The sequence below is a fragment of the Excalfactoria chinensis genome, chromosome 2 (assembly GCF_039878825.1).
Source record: "Excalfactoria chinensis isolate bCotChi1 chromosome 2, bCotChi1.hap2, whole genome shotgun sequence".
Taxonomy (NCBI): Eukaryota; Metazoa; Chordata; class Aves; order Galliformes; family Phasianidae; genus Excalfactoria; species Excalfactoria chinensis.
In genome coordinates, this window is record NC_092826.1 from 126,179,541 (window position 1) to 126,199,808 (window position 20,268).

At 41.2% G+C, this 20,268-nt stretch overlaps 1 protein-coding gene across 1 annotated transcript in view; it reads left to right on the plus strand.

Moving 5' to 3' along the window:
• Positions 1 to 11,135, plus strand: part of GPR158 (G protein-coupled receptor 158) — a 167,566-nt gene extending 156,431 nt beyond the window's left edge. Inside the window, exons 8-11 of the mRNA XM_072327963.1 lie at positions 2,065 to 2,203; positions 5,900 to 6,005; positions 8,309 to 8,455; positions 9,170 to 11,135. Of these exons, the coding sequence (XP_072184064.1) occupies positions 2,065 to 2,203; positions 5,900 to 6,005; positions 8,309 to 8,455; positions 9,170 to 10,612 (1,835 nt within the window). The 3' untranslated portion in view covers positions 10,613 to 11,135. The remainder of the gene's footprint in view (positions 1 to 2,064; positions 2,204 to 5,899; positions 6,006 to 8,308; positions 8,456 to 9,169) is intronic.
• The last annotated feature ends 9,133 nt before the right edge of the window (positions 11,136 to 20,268 follow it).

Sequence of the window (20,268 nt, forward strand, 5' to 3'; positions counted from 1 at the left end):
ATCAGTAAGAGACTTGGGACTATTCTCTCTTTGGTTGTAGAAGAGAGAGAAAAATGAACCATATACTTTGAGGGTGTGTGCCTGTGATTTCATAATTGGATCTTATATTAACTATACAGCTCTACTCCTAATTTATTTATTTATTTATTTATTCCATGGTACACTTTGGAAGAAAGGCAGAATGAGAGAAAATAGGGCCATGTGGTGAATTCTGGGGAATGCCTTCTGAATTAAGGCTTCCACTGAACACAGGACTGTAAAATATGGAGCAATTAGAGAAATACATTTAATTACTTTGAAGAGCAATGCATTTCAGTGCCATGATTCTGCATATGCAAGATAAGTGTACTTAAAAAAACCAAAACTGATAATATTTGTAAAGGAGCCTGATGTCTTACTGAAGCAAAATCTGTATTCAGCTTGTTCAGAGAAGACTTGAGGATCAAGATTGCTTGATAGGGAATTCCTGTGTAGATGTTTTTAAGAAACTAGAATAATATGTAGAATTCAGTGATAGCAGAGCTTCTATACATAGAAAATATTAGAAGTTTTGAAATGCTCTAACACTATAAAGTATGTATCTTATAGCAGTTACAGACTGTTAACTGTAGGAGGAACTGGAGGACCTGTTCTCATGAGGTATTCAGTGCAGATATTTTATTTCAGTCTGTTGGTTATAGGGGTTCACAGATATTTGTACGCTTACCCAAACCAAACCAGTAACGATTGGCTGATGGCTCTCATAGAGGGAAGTCACCTATCACCTGTTCTAGTTACAATAGAACATGTATTTGCAAAAAGAAGCATGACAAATCACTGATTTTCCATTACATTACATCTTCCTGTATTTTCAATTTAATTTATTTCTATCTTTATATATAGTCAGTAGTAACTTATGACCCAGTGACAAAGCACAGAATTTCATAAACCAACAAAAAGTTGAACATGGAAATTCCTTTAGTGCAGGCAGCTGGTTGGATTCAGTTCAGAGATGAGGAGCTGAGGTAGGGTTCAACTCACACAGCCAGTCTGTAACGTAGCTACTTGGGGTGGTTGTCAGAATGCTTTCAGTTCTAAGGAGAAACATGACATCTTGCCATGTTAGGATGTGATGGCTTGCACTGTGTGAGTAACAACAGGATTACACTCAACTTCTGAAGCTGGCCCAGAGCATATTGCAGGGGTCTCTTACAGAACTGCGCCTTGCTGCTCAGGCTTAACCATTTACAGCCATGTCAGCCCAGAATGCAAGGCAAGGCACGAAGGTGCCAGCTGTATTCCTGCTGTGTGGCAGAGCTGTGTCTTTTTCCTTCAAGGGGAGGTTTTTCAAGGTGACCATGACATGGTTTCAGTTGTATCAAAAGCAAAATGATGTCAAAGCAGAGTGTCTGCTGGAACCTGCAGCCAGAGGACTGGTGGGTGCAGATGACCTAGCTCTAACAGCATAGTCTAAACTGATGCTGACCCTTTATTCCTTTATTCGGTTTTCTTCTAACAGAGAGAAACACGTCATTCGTTATAATTATGTTAGGCCCACAGAAGTGACTCATAATATTATGGGCATCAGCAAAATTAACTGTCATGATCAGTGGAAATTTTTAAACCCAAAATAGATTGTTTTATCTGAGTTACAAACCTTTGAAATGAAAATGTTGACTTAAAATCTTGAAATCTTTAGCGGCGCCAGTAGCTGCATCTCTAACAAGAACCAAAGCTACAAGTAATCATATTCGTTACTTTAAGTAACGTCAAGCTTCTGTAGTACCAATTTGAAAGATGAGGAAGCCTTAAAAGTTTCTATATTGAAAAGCTGAAATGCCACGAGTGCAAAGATTCCTGATGTAGAGAAAAAGTAGAGTTTAAAATTAAAAGCAGATGTATGATGTACAATAACAGTATCTGAAAGAGTCTGAATGCCTATGTGTGTAGATATATACATTTATATGTGTATACTGTCTTAATATAGATACTCACACGTGCAAAAGATACTGTAGTACTTCAGATTTCCTTCCTTTTTCATCTATAAAACTAATTGCCAATTATTTCTTTTTGTTCTTCTCACAGCTGAATTTTTATTCCTCTTGTGGGGTGTTTATCTCTGCTATGCAGTGCGGACAGTCCCATCAGCATTTCATGAGCCACGTTATATGGCTGTTGCAGTTCACAATGAGCTCATAATCTCTGCTATATTCCATACAATTAGGCAAGTGATCTGTAGATCTAGTAATTAATCATTTGTCTTTCAGGTTTCATATGGGGCAACGTAAAATGGGTAAATGGAATAGGCTGCATAAGGGAAAGTCTCACATTCAATTACTAAACTTAAAACTGTTCCCATAGATTTCAAGAATGTATTTGATCAACTTGTTAATAATGTATGTTTAGGGTTGTTTATTTTCCATATTGTTAGCTGATGAATTATTTGTCCAAAGTTCAGTACACGCGATAAACTAGAGGTAGGAGAAATAGTGTCAGTTTTGAATCACTTACACACCACTCACTGGTTCGTATCCCTAGAAAAGCAGCAGGTAAGAATGTTGATATATATGAACGTGCCCTGGTGTGTAATGAATTGGTGAGGTGCAGCTGTACGTTGAGATAATTGCACTGGTTTGTGCATGAGGCATAATGCTTTATATGCTGACTTAAAAACTGTTATGCTGTAACAGCAATATAACGCATGTATTTCTTTGAAAGCTTATAATGAGCTCAGTGTTTCATATTTGTAAATTATCAGAATAGCAACAAGTAAATAAGGGTGTTTGCCAGAGCTGCTCCTCAGAGCACCTTGTAATAAGGAATTCAGAACAGCAAGAAGCTCATGCACCGGGAGATTCTTATGACTTACTTATTACATTCTTACACCTTCTTTGCCTCCTGACAGACCTTATCTACTCTGATTTATTTTTTTACACCACTCCGCTGACAATCTTCAAATACTCCTCTCAGTTTCCAGGTCTGTATCGGATTTCCCATTTCTCTTTGCCTTCTTGATGTCTTCTTCTGTGCTGCAGCATTTTTCTCCAAGTAAACACCAGCAAAAGAAAGAAAAGAAATGTTTCATCTCAGCTCCTGCCAGGTGCTCTCTTTCACTGCCATGGTTATAAAGCTCACTACACTTCACAGGCTTGCCACTTTTTCTTTCCTTAATCTTCTCCTAGCCCCATATCTTGACATCTACACACATTCAAAATTTCCTTGTTTACTCCCTAACACAAACATAAGAAAAATATGTTTGTTAAAATTTCTATTTGGTTGAAATGTTTTTTCATTTCATTCTTGGCAGGGTAGATGTAAAGCTCAGTCACAGTACTTCTGAATTGCTTACTACTCCTAGGGCACTTTTGAATCGCCTACAACTCGTATGGTAGCCTTTCAGTCAAAATTTTCCCCCAATAATTAATGTTCTAAACCATACTTCAGTCCATGGTAGAAGATACAGGAGATGCATTAGGAGAAGTATTTTGTGAGCTGTGTTTCTTTTAACAATTGGATGGAAGTAATCATTATCATCCAACCCCAAGGATTTTCCTTGAAAAAGGAGAGAGTCCTCTCTCTTAGATAGACCTGGTCCTGTTGGTGTTTCTAATCAGGCCAGTGATTTGCTTGTTTTCGGTAGCAAACTTAAAGACTTTTTTCATCTTTCTGAAATGTTCCTACACTGGCTGATCTTAACCAAGCAAAGAATTCTGAAGAGATTTCTTCTGTCTAAGCCTTCATTTAGAACAAGTGTAATGCAGTTAGGTGAAGAAGGCACGGAAGGACTAGATCTTTCCCATTATCTGTTCTTTCAGCCTGGGGTCTGCTGATTTTGTTCTCCCTTCTTTTTTTTTTTTCTTCTCTTTTGTAATGTACATTTTGTATTGCTTTCCTTTCTGCTACATGCTGATTTGCTAAAGAAACACTGTGCATTTTTTTTGTAGATAGGAATGAACAAAATGCATTGGAAATACAGAGTCTCTCCTGAGATGATGTACATATACATATATACAAGTCTTAGCTGAGTTTCAAGTTCACTTTACATGCATTTTTTCTTGCTTCTGTCTTCTCTGCCAAATTCTGCAAGGAGCTGAAGGAGCTGCAGTGTAAGATTCACATTTATATGACATATCTGAATTGTCATGTAGTTGAAAGCACTGGAGTCTTGAAGTACACGTATTATTATGTTGCAGCCATCCAGTCTGAAAACTCCTGAAGCTCATAGAAGATTAATGTGAGCACCAAATAAAACCTTGAATTGTTTATGTTTGTTCTTTAGAAGTGTGATTCCCATTCCAGAAACAGAGGGTTCTTGATTACCTTCTGATCAGCATAGTATTACTTTTCTGCATTGCACTTTCTCTTGTATTATTGAGAAAAATTTTGATGGAAAAATCTCATTTGAATAGAAACTCTGTCTCTATAATGATCAGGCACAGAGCTCCATTAGTAACAACTTGCTAACATGCCAGTAGCCCATCATATTGGCCCTTCCTATGATTTTCTGTGATTGTTCTTAACCCATCTGCCTTAGCCCTTCTCTGTCCTTGCATTCTCTATCATGAACAACCCACTCTTTTATTACTTTATCATTACTATTGGTCCCAATTTTGCTACATTTACATACATCAAATCTTGTATTTCTGTTATCATAACCAAGGTAATCACAGCCTTATAGACTATTGCCAATAGAGTTACATCAGGACTACTGGCCTCACAAGTTCTGCTCACTCAAGGGCCTACAGCACTCCCTTAATTACCCACAAAGCTTGGCTGTCTTTCAGATGACGCCCTGCCATCCCTCAGGCACTATGTAGCTTTTTGCTTTGCTGTTTGTCAGATCCAGCCGTCTATGGTGTCATCACTGATAGTTCTTGTGTTCAGATAGCTGAACCCTTGGTCTGAGACTTATCATCTGCCTGCACACCTTAGCAGCAACAGCTGTATTGTCAGAAAGAAGAATTTAAAACATTTTATTGTATTCACGAATCACTGTATTTGCAAAGTAATAAACAAGAAACAATTAATATATTATTGTGGTATATAAGCCAATTTTTCATGCCAGACTATTTCTGTTAACAAAAGCTTCTGCAAAATGTGCATCTGTGATCTTCGATAAGCTGCAAATCTCATTTTGATGTGAATGATTTATATAAACCTGCAGATTACAAGCCAGTGGTACATCCATTCATCCATTGCACTGCTTACTGTTTATATCTCTGGGAGCTCACTAAAGCAGAAAAGCCAAGCTGCTCTAACTGCAGTGCTTGCTCTACCACTCTTTTAGAAAGCTCAGCAAGGAACTGCTTCATTTGTGAAGTTCAGCCACCCATTTCCTAGTGTTTGCAGGACTCTCGGGCCATGAACGGTCCTGAAGTCAACACCATTTCTTTGCTCCCCCTTGAAATGCAGGTCAGTTCTGTTCTCTCTTTCTTGGCTTATCAGCCACACTCTGTAGCTGCAATCTCTGGACATCCCCTATTTACAAAGTGCACTGCAAATTATCATAGTACGTGTGCTTACTTAACCTAAAATCAGCAGTTCAGATCCTTAATGCAAACTGCCATAACTCAGTTCATGCCAAAGACTGTTTACATTACCTGGAAAAAAAAACAAACAAACACAGCTAAATAGAGTGAGAACGCTGAACTGCGCAATGTACTCAAAGATGTGTTGTTACTTTTATACTTTGTTTTGGCTTGTGCTGTTGTTTTTGTGTTTTTTTCCTGAATTGTTTTGAATTTGTGATATATAGGTAAAGCATGTGAATATAATGAATGGTTAGTCTGTATGAAATCGCTGCAAAACAAAACCAGTTGTGCTTGGCATTTCAATGAAAAGAAACCTAAGGAACATTCAAAATGTCAAATTGAATGCACTGGAGAAAAGACAGTGAATTGCAACACAATTCTTTTTTCAGATTCATTCTTGCTTCAAGACTTCAGTCTGACTGGATGCTGATGCTGTTCTTTGCACACACGCACTTGACTGTGACAGTCACTGTTGGGCTACTACTGATCCCCAAGGTATTCTGTTCTGTTTTTCTTTTGTCAAGGCCAGGAAGATAATTTTGTCACATAGAAGTAATTCTGTATAAAAATAGCAAGCAGCTGGTAGGAAAGAAAGATACAAACTTGGCTGTGATGCCTAAAAGTATATCACTATTTTTTTTTTCTTTTATAAACTCTTACACATTTTGAAAGATTCTTTCAGTTTCCAAAATTCCATAGATTCAAAGGACTGTTATTTTCAATTTAAACTAAAGAAATTGATTTGATTCATACAAGAAGGGAAAGATCTTGCCTAACAATCCCTATTTCAGATGTTTGCTTGACTGGGCCACTGGCAGCGTTACCTGAGATCAAAGAGTTTGGGTGAGGACCTAGAAAGACTAGGGTGGACCATTAAATAAAAGTGAGATGAGGAGTTTAGACAAGGCATGAGATGGAGTGATTGGGACCAAAACTCAGCAGTTGTCACTGTGTGGAGGTTTCACCCTGATGGGCAGCTGAGTTCCATCACACAGCTCTGTCACTCCCCCTCCTCAAAGGAAAAAGGGAAGAAAATAGGATGAAAAAGTGCTCAGGGGTTGAAATAAGAACAGGGAGATTCACCAATTATCATCATGGGTAAAACAGACTCAGCATAGAAAGATTAACTTATTACCTATTACTAGACCAGAGCAACGGGAAACTAAAAGTAAACTAAGCAGACTAAATGAGATGTCACACAGGGGATCAGGGAAAGGGGGCTGTGATCAGTCTATGGCACTTCGTCTTGCCACTCTTCCATTGTCACCCTGAGCCTGCTCCATGCAGGGTCCCTCACACAGGATGCCATCCTTCCTGAACTGGCCCCATATGGGCTTCCCACTGGCTGCAGCTCTCCAGGCACTGCTCCAACACGGCTGTGTACCATGCAGGCCACCCTTCAGGCACTGCTCCACGTGGGTCCCCACAGGCAGCTGCTCCCCCAGCCCTCCTTCCCCACTGCAAGCTCCTCTCCATGGGCTGCAGCATGGGGACATCACAGTCCTGCATACCACGAAGAGACTGTTCATGCTACAGTGCCAGCAGCAGGGTGAAATGATGAATATGTGCAGGACACAAGAAGACGCAGATGACAGGACGAGGGAAGAGAACAGAACGAGCTTTGGGCACCACTGCACAGCTTTCAGAACAGAATGACAGTATGTCAGTCAGCTCCACCTGTCTCTTGCACCAGTCTGTAGGATTTGAATGTAGTTTTCTTCTTGTGCAGTGCTCCAGCAAAACAAGTGACTTTATAATGGCTATTGAAATGACTTGTAACATTAATCAAAAGGTCAATAATCAATGGGAATAGTAATGGTGAAAGTTGCATAGAAGGAATAATGCTAGGAAGTTCAAGTTAGTGCTCTTTTCAGGTTAATGTAGGTGCTGTTTCTGTCTTCTCCTGATTTGCTGACAAACTCTCAAAAATGCATATATTGAACATTCACAACCAGAGGACGCACTGATGCAGCCTCATCACTGCAAAACCCTGTTTTTTTAATGACTCTACTGGTCTTTAATAATAGTTCAGTTTTCTGTTTTTTATCCATTAACTTAATTACATGTCTTCAGAGATGCCTTCCCAGACTAGCCTAGAAAATCTGTTAACCTTTCTGAAACTGACTCAGAACTAAGGATCCGTGTTTCCATTTTCAGTTCATTATCTCTGTACAGACTTTCCTTCCAGCACCCCAAAGAATTCAGGGAGTGAAGGGAAGATTCACGAGGTTTAGTTCCATTCATAAAGTCCTGAGGCAGATGACCACATAGGCAACAGAATCACAGATGAGTGAATCCATGTGAATAAAAAAATAGCTGACACAACCTCTCTTTCCAGTGCTTAATATCAATTTTTTTTTGGTCAGTTTGTCTATTCATTTTCAGGGTCAGGATCCAAAACAGGAGAATCACTTTCAGCAGGATAATTCAAGTGCATGGAATATGGATTCTAGTCATATGGTTTTAGCAGCCTGGCTGGAAATACTGAAAGTGTATTTCCATAAACCTGTCATACAAGCTATTGTGAATGCAGTGTTAAAAGACACAAGTAAGCAGCAGAACAAGTACAAAGGAATTTTCTAATGCAGATTTCTGAACCCATGGTTGTTCTGCCATTAATATGAGTTCTTCCATACAGTACTGATTTTCTACAGGACACTAGTGACACCAGTGATGCCTATAGGTATTGAGTTTAGAAAATCATACTAAATCCATTGTGATCCACTGTATAATGAAAACTATTGTAAACTTTTACTGTGCACTAATGGCGACGTCTTTGTTCTGAATGCTTACTGCAGTTTTCACATTCAAGCAATAACCCAAGAGATGATATAGCTACAGAAGCTTATGAAGATGAACTTGATATGGGTCGATCTGGATCCTATCTGAACAGCAGTATCAATTCAGCATGGAGCGAGCATAGTTTGGATCCTGAAGATATTCGGGTATATATAACTCACTCAAATATCATTTATTTTCAAAAACATTTCTCCTATGTTGGTAAATTCTGAATCAGGTTGACTGGTTTTTGCAGATACCAAATGAAACAGGTCAGCTTAAGTCTCTCAGTGATTGTGTTTGCAGGTCATGTGAAATGTCCTGGAAAGAACTGAACAGCCTAAGGAGAAGCTGCATTACTAGTTGTAGTAAAAGTCATACTGGAGGCTGAGGAGGAAGAAAATTCCACAGCAAAAGCTGTTAATCAGTTTACGTAGGTTCTTTGAATTGTCTGGGAACACAGACAGCATTTGGTGTCACCGGAATTAGTCGTTTGTACCTAACTATATAATATATCATTTTAATAAATAGGAGAAATAGAAAACTGCTGTCACTGTCTTACATGATAAAAGGACATTTCTGCCTGGAACTTGTCTGATTACGGTCCCAGAACACAGAATAGCAGCAAGAGTCAGTAGGAAAACTTACACCACAGTGTTGCATGAATGTGTATAGGTTGTATGTGCTGTCTAATGTGCAGCCATGCAAGGTAACTGGTTTGTGCGCTAGGGCTGAACTTAGTCTTAAGGTGGAAAAAAATGGAGAAATGGCATATTCAAGAATTCGTAAAAAAAAGTGGGGTAAGATTAATGTCTTTTTTAGGGGTGCTTGTTTGGCTTTGTTGTGTTCATTCTATTTCTGCTATTTACTTTGCTTTACAGGATGAGTTGAAGAAACTGTATGCCCAGCTTGAAATCTATAAAAGGAAAAAGATGATTGCTAATAACCCACATCTCCAGAAAAAAAGGTGCTCTAAAAAGGGCTTGGGGCGCTCGATAATGAGGCGTATTACAGAAATCCCCGAGACAGTGACTAGGCAGTGCTCTAGGGATGAGAAGGACCTGATGGAGCACAGTGCTGTGAAAAACACAGCTACACTGAAAAAAACTCCGCAAGATTCCACAAGTTCTGTAAAGCCAAAAGAAGAGACTTTGAAAAACAGAGTCTTCTCATTGAAGAAGTCCCACAGCACTTACGATCATGTCAGAGATCAAACAGGAGAGCCCAATAGCATAACAACAGAAAGCACAGAAGTTACAGCTGCTGAGAATTCACTCCTGGATTCCTTAACTGGTAACAATTTAACCAAAAAAGCTGAAAAAGTTGAAGCGGTTTCCACTGAATCGGTCCCTTTGGTGTGCAAATCACTAAGTGCACATAACTTAAGTGCAGATAAGAAGCCTCTGCATCCAAGAACATCTGTGTTACAGAAATCCCTCAGTGTTATTGCTAGTGCCAAGGAAAAGACTCTGGGACTAACGGGTAAAACGCAAAGTCTAGAAGAAAGTGCTAAATCTCAGAAATCTCAGCAGAAAGGGAAGGAAGGCAGCAAAAAGCACTCAGCCCCCGACAAAGGGGAGCACAAGGATTCTCACCGGAAGAACTCTACCCAATCTGAGGAGGCAAAGAAAACCCATAAGTCTGGCATTATGAAGCAGCAAAGGGTTAGCCAAACACCTGCAAATCCAGACACGGGTCCAGGTAAGTCTCTGCACAAGGACACTTTCGACATAGGAGAAGTTTGTCCTTGGGAGATCTATGACCAAACTCCTGGTCCTGTGCCTTCTGACTCTAAGATTCAAAAACACGTGTCTATTGCTTCCTCAGAAGCAGAGAAAAATCACCCTTCCCAGCCGAAGGGGAAATCTCATCATAAGCAGAAGACACCTGAGGGCTACCAACAGTCGAATCAACAGAGCCCACAGAAGTTGGAGGCAGGCACTCGGGAGGTGCAAGAGCAGCACATTTTTGAAAATGATAAAAAACAGTTGAATTCCAAATCTCAGGGCTCCCCTGGGCTGAAGCGCGAGAGCGTTAACAGATACGCACCCAATGTTTGTGGGGGGGAGCACGAGGAGCTGCCCCAGAAAGCAGCAGAAAATGTCAGTAAATTGGTGGAACAAAAAAAGATTGCCTCATCTGAGGGAAATGTGCTTTCTGACTCCCGTAAGCCAAGTGGTTTCTCTCAGCAACCTTTAGCATCTCGAGCTGAAGTCTGCCCTTGGGAGTTTGACACACCAGATTTACCAAATGCAGAAAGAAGTGTAGCTTTATCGAACACCTCTGCTATAAGTGCAAATAAAACAGCAACACCTCGAAAATAAGAGGCTTTCAGACTGAGGAAAGTAGCAACACCGAGAAAAAAGACAACGGGAAAGACAAAAGGGACTTAGGCCAAAAGGATCTGAAAATTCCTAAGGAGCATCACTTAAATCAAAGGAATCAGCACAACAAGTAGGAATTAAGCAAAGCAAATTATTAGTATTGTTATTATTTATTTGTTGAGTGCCAACAATGTGATCAGCAGTGCCCAGAATGCGGTCCCTGCTCCAAGGATTTTACTGTGTCATTGAGAGAAACTTGCCTTTGTGAAATCACTTCTCCTTTAAAAGAAAAATAAACAAAGCACCAAAAGTTGGTAACAAACGCACACTGTAAATCTTAACAGAATTAATTCTGAATGTCACGGCTGGCTTTAACTTGCCCTTGGGACTTTATGGATCCAACAGAAGTAGGGAGTAGAAAATGTCCTGATGGCAGGAAGGAGTATCAATGAGCAGCTCTTAAAACGACGACTTTTCACTCTGCGTATTTAATCTCGATAGCACTGCTAACTCAATGCATCCCAAAAACACATTTTATATAACGGTTGCTCTCATTTTCTTATTACTGTGTGTTTAAGTACATTGTTGTGTCTCATATTAAAGCATTCCAGATTGTATAATTTTTGCAAATACCTTTGATATTATGTGACACAACAACACATTTATGCAATCTGCAGATACTTTCTTCTTATTGCAACTTAAAATACCTGCTAGAGACTTTTTGTTTATATATAGAATTACAGTAATCTTTCACTGGCTGTGGAAGCCGTAACTCTCATTGGGAAATTCCTTTGGGGTGTGGAATTTCGTTTTTCTTTCCTGTGATTTATATAGTGACATTTTTTGTTTTACTCTCTGTTATTTAAATTTATAGTTTGATACTGTATTATTCAGGGGTTTTATACACAGCAAGTTACTTGTTATGCACTTCCCTGTTAATGCTCATAGAGTTTGTTATTAGTGGAAATCAGTCGTCTTAGCTGCATATTCTGGTAAGTCTTAGGACAACTTATCTGTTGTTTGTTACAAATTGAAAAATATAATCTTAACAAACCAGAATACCAACTCTAAACATCCGTGACGGTGATCTTGTTCAGTATTTCATACTGAGCATGTCCTGCTACGTGATACAGGCAAGAATAACAACGGATATACCCCAGAAATGATGACCTGATTTACTAAAACTGGACAACTCTGGGAAATTTATCAGCTAGCTAACAACAGTTTACTGTTTATCTCTGTTGGCAAACCTCCAGAAACTGGCTTTTGGAGATACACAAGTGGGGAGAAAAGTCCGAAGTATTACTCTTCCCCATATAGGCATTGGCAAGAGACAGTAGGAATGAAAATGGCGGGCATCTCTCCCCCACTCTCCAAATGCTTTTTGTTTGTTTGTTTGTTTTAAGTTACACATACATGTATGGAAACAGTTACTATTTAATAGAGCGCTGATTTTCAGTAATGGCTACAGCCATCATCCTGCATTTGAGCTTAATTCGAAGACGGCCCATTTACACCTATGAGTCTTTGTGCAAAAACGCTCACGGTACACCATCGGGGCCTAAGAGGTATCATAGAGGATCTGTGTACCACTAATCATAAAAATTAGGTTCCGCCCCCACCCATCTAAATTTAGTACCAGTGAAGTGCTATTCAATGGAATTGGCTGTACAAAGAGTACTCCACAATAAAGACAGCTCAGTCCTAAAGAACTTGTGCAATTTGAGAGAAGTGATGGGATTCAATGGAAGATGAAATGAGGATGATTGAACAGAACGTGTTGTTTAATATATATATATATAATATATATATAAAATAGATATTTATATATGTTTAATATATATTTAACATGTCATACCTAATACACACATGCACATACACGTATGTAGTATAAACTGATTTTTGTGGCATCATAGAAAAAGTGGCTTAAGATAAAATGTGATGATTGGAGGGACTTAGATAAGCTGGGCATGAAGAGGACATTTTTTGTCCTTTGAAAAAGACAGGAGAATATGGGCATGCCTACACTGACAGATAGGACAGATCTTCTTACTGCCTCTTCTAAACCCAAACCTGGAACACACAGATGCTGAGCCAGCTGGAAACAAGTCAGCTCAGGTCTCGGTGCTGTCTGAACACATCTGAACACTCATAAATTCTGTCAAGACCCAGAGCTTCTGAGCTCCAGGTTATGGTAGCCAAACTGCCACAACCAGACAAGGTGGAATGGCGCCTAGATCCACCATGGGGACATGCCCCCTGCACAGTCCTGACTCTCCCAACACTCGTTTCTAGGGTGCAGTTACAGCCTAGATCTGGTCTCTGCCTTCAACACATGTCTTTTTGCCAGAACCCTGATTTGACCATCTGTGTGCATGTTTTGCCCGCACAGTGCCGGTGGTGTTGCATGTGCAGCCCAAATCCAGCCTGCTACTTATTTTGCAAAAGGACTGAGTCTGAACTCAGCCCACATGCCCAAATTCCCCCTTCCCAGAACATTCACAGAACAACTTCAGCAGGATTTGATCAGCTGAAACAGTTCCCTGTACACTTCACTGCATGGGAAGAAATCCATCCTGGGAACATTTTCAGAGAGTTCTGCAGGTGCAGGACTGATGCTCCCCAGAGAGATGCACGTCCTAAAACTTGCTGAGCATGGTGACCATACTCGTGAGTGGAAGAAGGTTGTGCAGCATGTCCAGGAGGTGGTTGGTGTGAGCTGGGAAGGAGGACAGCTTATGGCAGGTTGTCCTTACAAACAGAAAGCAGCGCTTTGTTGGAGCCAGGCATTGAGGTTAGAAGCAGACATCTCTAAGAGGGTCATGAAAGGAGACTTTTGTACATCCTCACTGTCTCTTTGAGGCAGACATTCACAAGCAGCAGGTGCCAGTCCTGACGCCTGTACTTGTCCTGCCCTCCCTCCTTTACCTCGAGGAGGCTGCTACTTGGAGTACGGTGCAGCATCTGGGGGGCACCTGCCCCAGCTGTGTCCATTGCATCACTGAGCCCTTCATGTATGGCTGTGTCTGAGCCACCGTTCTGTCTACGATTCCTTGTTCATTTTATTTTTCCTTTCTTTTGAACGACAACCTCACTGGAAATGCAGAAGCAAAGTGCACTCCTTAGTTGGGTTAACTCAGCCCAGCTGCACCAGCCGCAGCAGAACAAAGGCTGGTTGACCAGTGAAAGCACTGGCTTGTGTGTTCTGGTTTGGTTTTGTTTTCTTTCATCCTGACCCCTTCCTTCACTTCTTAAAAAATGGCTGTTGCGGTTCTTTAGGCTTGTTGTGGTCATACATCCTGACTGATACAATTGGAGAACTTTCCTTCAGAAAGCAACAAAGCTTTAGCACCTGATATCCGGGCTACAGATTCAATTGGTACTTTAGATTATTTTGCACTTAAGAAAGAGGGGCCAAACTTCACTCGACTACTATATTTCACTATGATGCTGCTAGAAACACTGCTTAATGAAGACATACTAAGTTAGACATAAATAATGTTCTGTATTTCATAGATTTTCTCCACCAGCACATACTGGCTAGATTGCTTAGTTGTCTTTTTCTGGAGTTTCATTGTCATTACTCAGCCAAGAGAAGTGTGACTCTAGAATTAAGATGTTTTCTAGCAGATCTGTTAAGAGAAGAGGTAATAAACACTAAGGTCACAAACATTTGCTAGGTTGTCCTTTTGAATGCATGTGCAAGCTGCATTTCTCCTTTATTTCTAAGCCATGGTTTATAAATAAATTTATACCAACATTATTAGACTTGTATAATTTATGCAAGATTATACGCTTCAAAATAAAAATCAGTACACACCTATCATCAGCTTTGGTGGCATCATAGGCCTGAAACCAGACAATACTTTTATATTTGCTCTCCTTAGGCTTTTGCATGCATATGACAACAGGCAGGCCTGAGAAAACACTGCCTTTTGACTTTTAACATTTTAGCTACTCCGAGTTGTAGAGTACATAAAGCTGTAAGTCTCTTCACTTTATAATGTGATTCTTATAACGATGTTATCTGGCTACCAACAGCATCCACCATGAAATACTTGATAGATTTATGTTGTAATGTGTTGCAGCATGTAAATAATGTAACTTCTCTGCAATAAAGCACATTTATATGAAATCTGTCTACGGCCTTTTGGGTTGTGAATTTTCTGAAGTCGTTACTGATCCAAACTAAACTAATAAAGCATCAAAAACTGAAAGTGAGTTTTACAGCATGTATGGTCTGATCACAGCATTAGCATTTTCAGGAGTTTCCACACGTTTCCTTGACATCAACCTTTAAACTGTGTAGTGTGTTCAGGTGAAGGAAATTGTGTGGCCAACAGCTCTCTTTTGTCAGCCACTGCAATTTAGAGACCAAAACTGTAGGATCTGTGCTACCTTCTCTTGAAAGTAAAGGCAACTAGAGCACAAAATATTGGGAAATAGATGGTATTTCATGATGTCCTTGTAGAAGTCTGTAGGCCACCTGTGCGGTATGTCTGCATGGGTGGATTCCTCATCTAATGTGTATAGATATATTTAAACCATATAGAAAGGTAAAGATGATCCGAGACAGAATGGCTGCTGTGTGAGCAGTGACTAGACCAACTGCAGCTTGTTTAATGTGGAAGAGATATGGCTGAGATAGCAATGAGGCCTACAAACAATCACAAATGGTCTGGAGATGATTAGGAACTTGGTATTTGCTGATTTTCATTATCCAGGAATTACAGAACACCCATGGTGACCATCATGCAGCAGTTTAAAACAAAGGAAGTCTTCCACATACGCCATAACTGTGAAGCTCATTTTCACAAGTTGCTGTGGATACCACGCATTCAAAAAGCATTAGGCAGGCCAAAATGAAATCCATCAAGATACTTGAAAACAGAGGATAAAAACCCTTAATGTACAGGTTGCTGAAGATTGTATAGGCGCCATGGTTTCTTTCCATGATCATCTACTGCTGGATATAAGGCTATGTGAGCCTTTATTTTAGCACAGCCTTTATATGTTATTATTAGATTTTATTTATTTTCAGTTATCACACCATTTTTAATTAATGTCCCATTATTCATGTAGGAGTTTTTGTAATTCCTGGCACTTTCTCTTTGCTTCCTGGGTTGAACCATTGCTGTTTCTGTAACTGTCCTGAGTCATGAAATCCAGGAGTGCTGGGGCCATGAGTGGGAGAGGAGAGAAGGGAATTACGTACATTCAGTAAATGAGCTGTGCACAAGTCCTTTACAAGTAAGAATTCCATCCATCAGGATAATAAAGCCTGGAAATTTTCTTCTGAACCACTTCACTGTGCTCATCCCAAAGCTAGAGCTCTCGCAGACACAGCATGCCGTAAACAACAGAGGCCTTCTGAGTTCCACTTCTCACACTTCTTGGCTTCTAAAGAGTACAAGAGAGAAATGGACTTAGTGGAGAAAGCGCAGTGTGGGGCCATCAAGATGAAAGCTGTGCTTTCTATGACTTCTGTGCTTTTGCTGTAAAATGGTAACTGAGGCAGCCCCCACCCTTCCTGGACCAGACGGGATTGTTTGGCTAGGGACTTCCTCAGCACCCTGCTAATGCCATGAGGAGGGTATCAAGAAGGCTGAGATGGGCTCTTCACAGTAGGGCAAGGTGGGAGAGTATTAGAAATGATCAGTCATGACTTGGACCTGTGACTGAGCACCTGGTAGGAAGGCAGGGCCAACCCAGGGGAGCACAGATGCATGCAGTGCTCCTGAGTTACCAGAAGGGGTGGATTCTGACTCCACCCCTTCCCAGACCTCCTTTAAGGGCTGGCAGTGGAGGCAGGGCTACCTTGCTGGAGATCCCTGCATCCCTGAGGTCCTCTGAAGGTAAGCAGCTTCTTTCCTTTAGTTCTGTGCCCATAGCTGCTGCATTTGAGCAAAACCTTGCTTGCTGTAGGCCAGGACCTTGCTGTTCTGCTGTCATTGCTGTGCTTTCCATTGCATTACAGAGAGACAGCAGGCATAAATGTAGACTAACAAGGCTCAGATTGAATGTATCACAAGTTGTTTTTTGTTTGTTTTTTCCCTCTGTATGGAAAGTCAAGCTGTGGAGGTTACCTGAGGGCTGTGCAGATCCCATCCTTGGTGTTTTTCTTGGCCCAGCTAAAGTTCTGGGCAGGGTGGGCTGTCCTGTAGCTGGCTGCTTTCAGTGAGTTGGGCTGCAGAGCTCCTGAGGTGTTACCTGAATGACTCTATTGTCCTATGGATGGTGTTCACAACTAGAACGTGTTCTCTGTGTTGTTCTTTTGAGAGCTTCCAGGTGGACACCCCTGACTGCTTTCACCTGCACCTTAGGTTGTTGGGCTGCTTATGAGGGTGGATAATGATAGGACAAGGGGGGATGGTTTTAAACTGAGACAGGGGAGGGTTAGGTTAGATACTTGTCACGGGTTACCTAGATTTACCTGTGGACAATACTGGGAGGTAGTTTTTCACACAGAGGGTGGTGACGCACTGGAACAGGTTATCCAGAGAGGTTGTGGATGCCCCATCACTGGAGGCATTCAAGGCTGGGCTGGATGTGGCTCTGAGCAGCCTGGTCTGGTGGTTGGCAACCCTGCACATAACAGGGGCATTGAAACTCGATGATCATTGTGTGCCCCCAGTGGCGCAGTGGTTTAAGCTGCTGCTTGCGGCACTGGAGGGCCCGGGTTCGAATCCCCCCTGTGGCGCAGGGGTAGAAGTGCCGCTTCGCTACACAGAGGGCTCGAAACCCGGGAGTTGGACTCGATGATCTCTAAGGTCCCTTCCAACTCGCACGATACTATGATACTATGATACTATGATCATTGTGGTCCTTTTCAACCCAGACCATTCTATGATTCTTAGGCTTCAGGTCATGCAGTCACTTACACAAACAGTTCGCAGTGTACAGCTAGTATGGTTATGGTTGGAAGACACTTTGCTCTTCTTCTGAACCCTGCAGCTCAGAACCAATGGGAAGAGTCGCAACAAATAGTGACAATATTAACAAAAAAAAGTAACATTGGGCAGTTTCAGCTGCGTATGTTAAGTGAGTGCTTGACCTTTAGCACAGCTGAACGAGCGTCTTCCAAACAATTATGTATGTAATGTCTTTTCTACGATACCTGGGGACTGAAATCCACATCGGAATATGGAGGATAATAGCTAAATTATTGTTTTGTGAGTCCAGTTGTTCAAAATGGCGCTTGATTTGTTTCAGGATTGCAGGGCTGCAAACCGGCCTAATAAAATAGCTTTTTTTTTTTAATAGGTTAGAGCAACTTTTTCCAGTTCTAAAAGAGCCAATTTAATCAGCTCAAATGTGAGCTTTAGCAGCGCTATGGATTTCATCAAAGACATTGGGTGATAACTGATCATTTCCCTTGGTGAGGCAGGCCTTCGTCATGTTGTGGTATTCAATCTTCTGGCTCTTTAATGCTTGGGAAACTGAACTTTACATTTCCATCTATGCAGGTGATTTTTATTTTCTCATTTAGTTACATTGGCTCCTTCAGTTGCTGAAAGCACAGAAACAAATCAGACACTGAACATTTTACCTTCAGATCTGCTTTTTATGGTTCTGGATGTAGGGGCTGGGCCTCATTTTTCATTTTCTTTGAAAAGAAAGGAGTACATTGTACCCAAAATAGCCATATATTTTTGAAATATGCGTTTATCATCTTCTGTATAATACAGATACACTTGTCCGTACAATGCATATACCAACACAAATATATGGCTCATTTAAATGCTTATAACCACTATTCATAGTGCGCATAAATAACCTGTTTATCTACATGTTGATTTATACAGGAGAAAAACTGTGTTGTGATTCATTTTTCCACTACAAACAAATCAACACAATTCTACTTGCAAAATGAAATGGACTGCAAGGTTTGCATATGAGAAATCACTCCATAATCACTTTATAAATCTCTGAGGACACAGCAGTAAGCAAGTGGTTCTGCTGCTGCCTCTCCTGGCTGCTGCTCTCTGCAGGATGAAGACGAAGAATCTGTTCTGACATTTGTTTGTTTACTGTTCAAAATGACCCCAAATTTACAGACTTGTGGCTAAAAGAGACCCATAAAGTCAGCACAAGGCCCTGCCCCTGTGTGCAGAATTGCAGAATCATAGAATCACAGGTTTGGAAAGAACCTACAAGATCATCTAGTCCAACCATTCTCCCATAACTACTGCTACCACAAGCCACTAAACCAGATCTCATAGCTCCTCAACCAGACACCTCTTGAACACTGACAGGGACGGCAAGTCCACCACCTCCCTGAGCAGTCATTCCAGTGCCTGACCACTCTCTGAGAGAAATAGGTTTTCCTTGTGTCTAATCTAAACCTCTGGCCCAACTTGTGGCCATTTCCTTGGCCGCCTGCAGAAGCAGGCTCCCCCACTAAGCTGGGTGCACTCATGGCACATGAAACTGTTCTCAACATGTCATTGGGCCGCACATGAGCTGCATCCAGAATGAATGCATTAAAGACTATGAGGAATGAGAACTGGAGGGGAGGTTGTATCTTTGACACCATAGGTGCCCTGTCACCAGGGCTTGGATGGACATACCACAGACTCATTAAACTAGTCTATTAAATGCGTTTAGCTGTGTTATGTCAGGATCTGTCTCACATTTGCATCTGAAACACAACTGAAAGTGGCATCGGCAGTCCTCAGGATACAAAACTGCTCAGGAACAAAGAAATGTTCATTCCTTGCCCTGAGAGCTGCCACTGCCCATTCATGTCCCTCTGCCCAGTGGGGGCACAGGTTGGATGCCCTCAGCTCTTTGCCACCTTGCAGGTAGTACAAAAGGCTTGTCTTTTCATTAGAAATGTCACCATGGCTTCTGCTTGCTTCAGCTTTCTTTTCAGCTGGAGGCCAGAAGCATTGTTTTGCAAACTAAAGCTCTTTTCAGGTTTTGCTCCTGGCTGCTCAGCTCCCTTTGATTCCTCATAGTTGTTTTCCCAAGCTGGAGTCCTGCACTGACAGCAGAACTCCTCCAACCCTCTCCAAACCCCCCACATTATTTTGACATCACAGACCACTGTGCAGCTCAGAGCCTTGTTAGCAAAATACCTCCCCGCTACCCCTCAGCCAGCGATACTCATCCAACTTTCTGCCTAGCTGTGAGCTGCCAGAGCAGTGCTTGGCAAGCCACCGAGAGAAAGGCTTCTTACATTAGGTACCGGTGTGGCTTCCAGGCTCTCTGTGCCTTAATTTTCCATTATCAGCATGGGGATGACACGACTGCTTCTGAGAGATGACAGGGAGGAGGACAAAGCCAAAATCTTATCATCTTCAAATACTGGTGATGGTACTTGCCAATGCAGCCATGGTGCTGCTCCACACCTTTTGTACTGCAATGGATTTATGTAGTGCCTAATGGGTATTGATTCAATGGGTATTGATTCACAAGAGGTGACAATGTAGGTAATGATCAGTTTGCAGGTTATGGAAGCTTGGTGAACTTAAGCAGTTCTCTACTATGTGAAATTTCCTCTTGGCACTGTTACTTTATAATCTGCATTTCTTAGTGAAACAGAGAAAACCAAACAAATCAGAAGCTGACCTTTTCCTGCATTAAAGTTTTTGTAGCCTCTGGGCTGTTCAAATGTGGGAGATGGATTCTTACTTGGTTTTACCACCAGCATT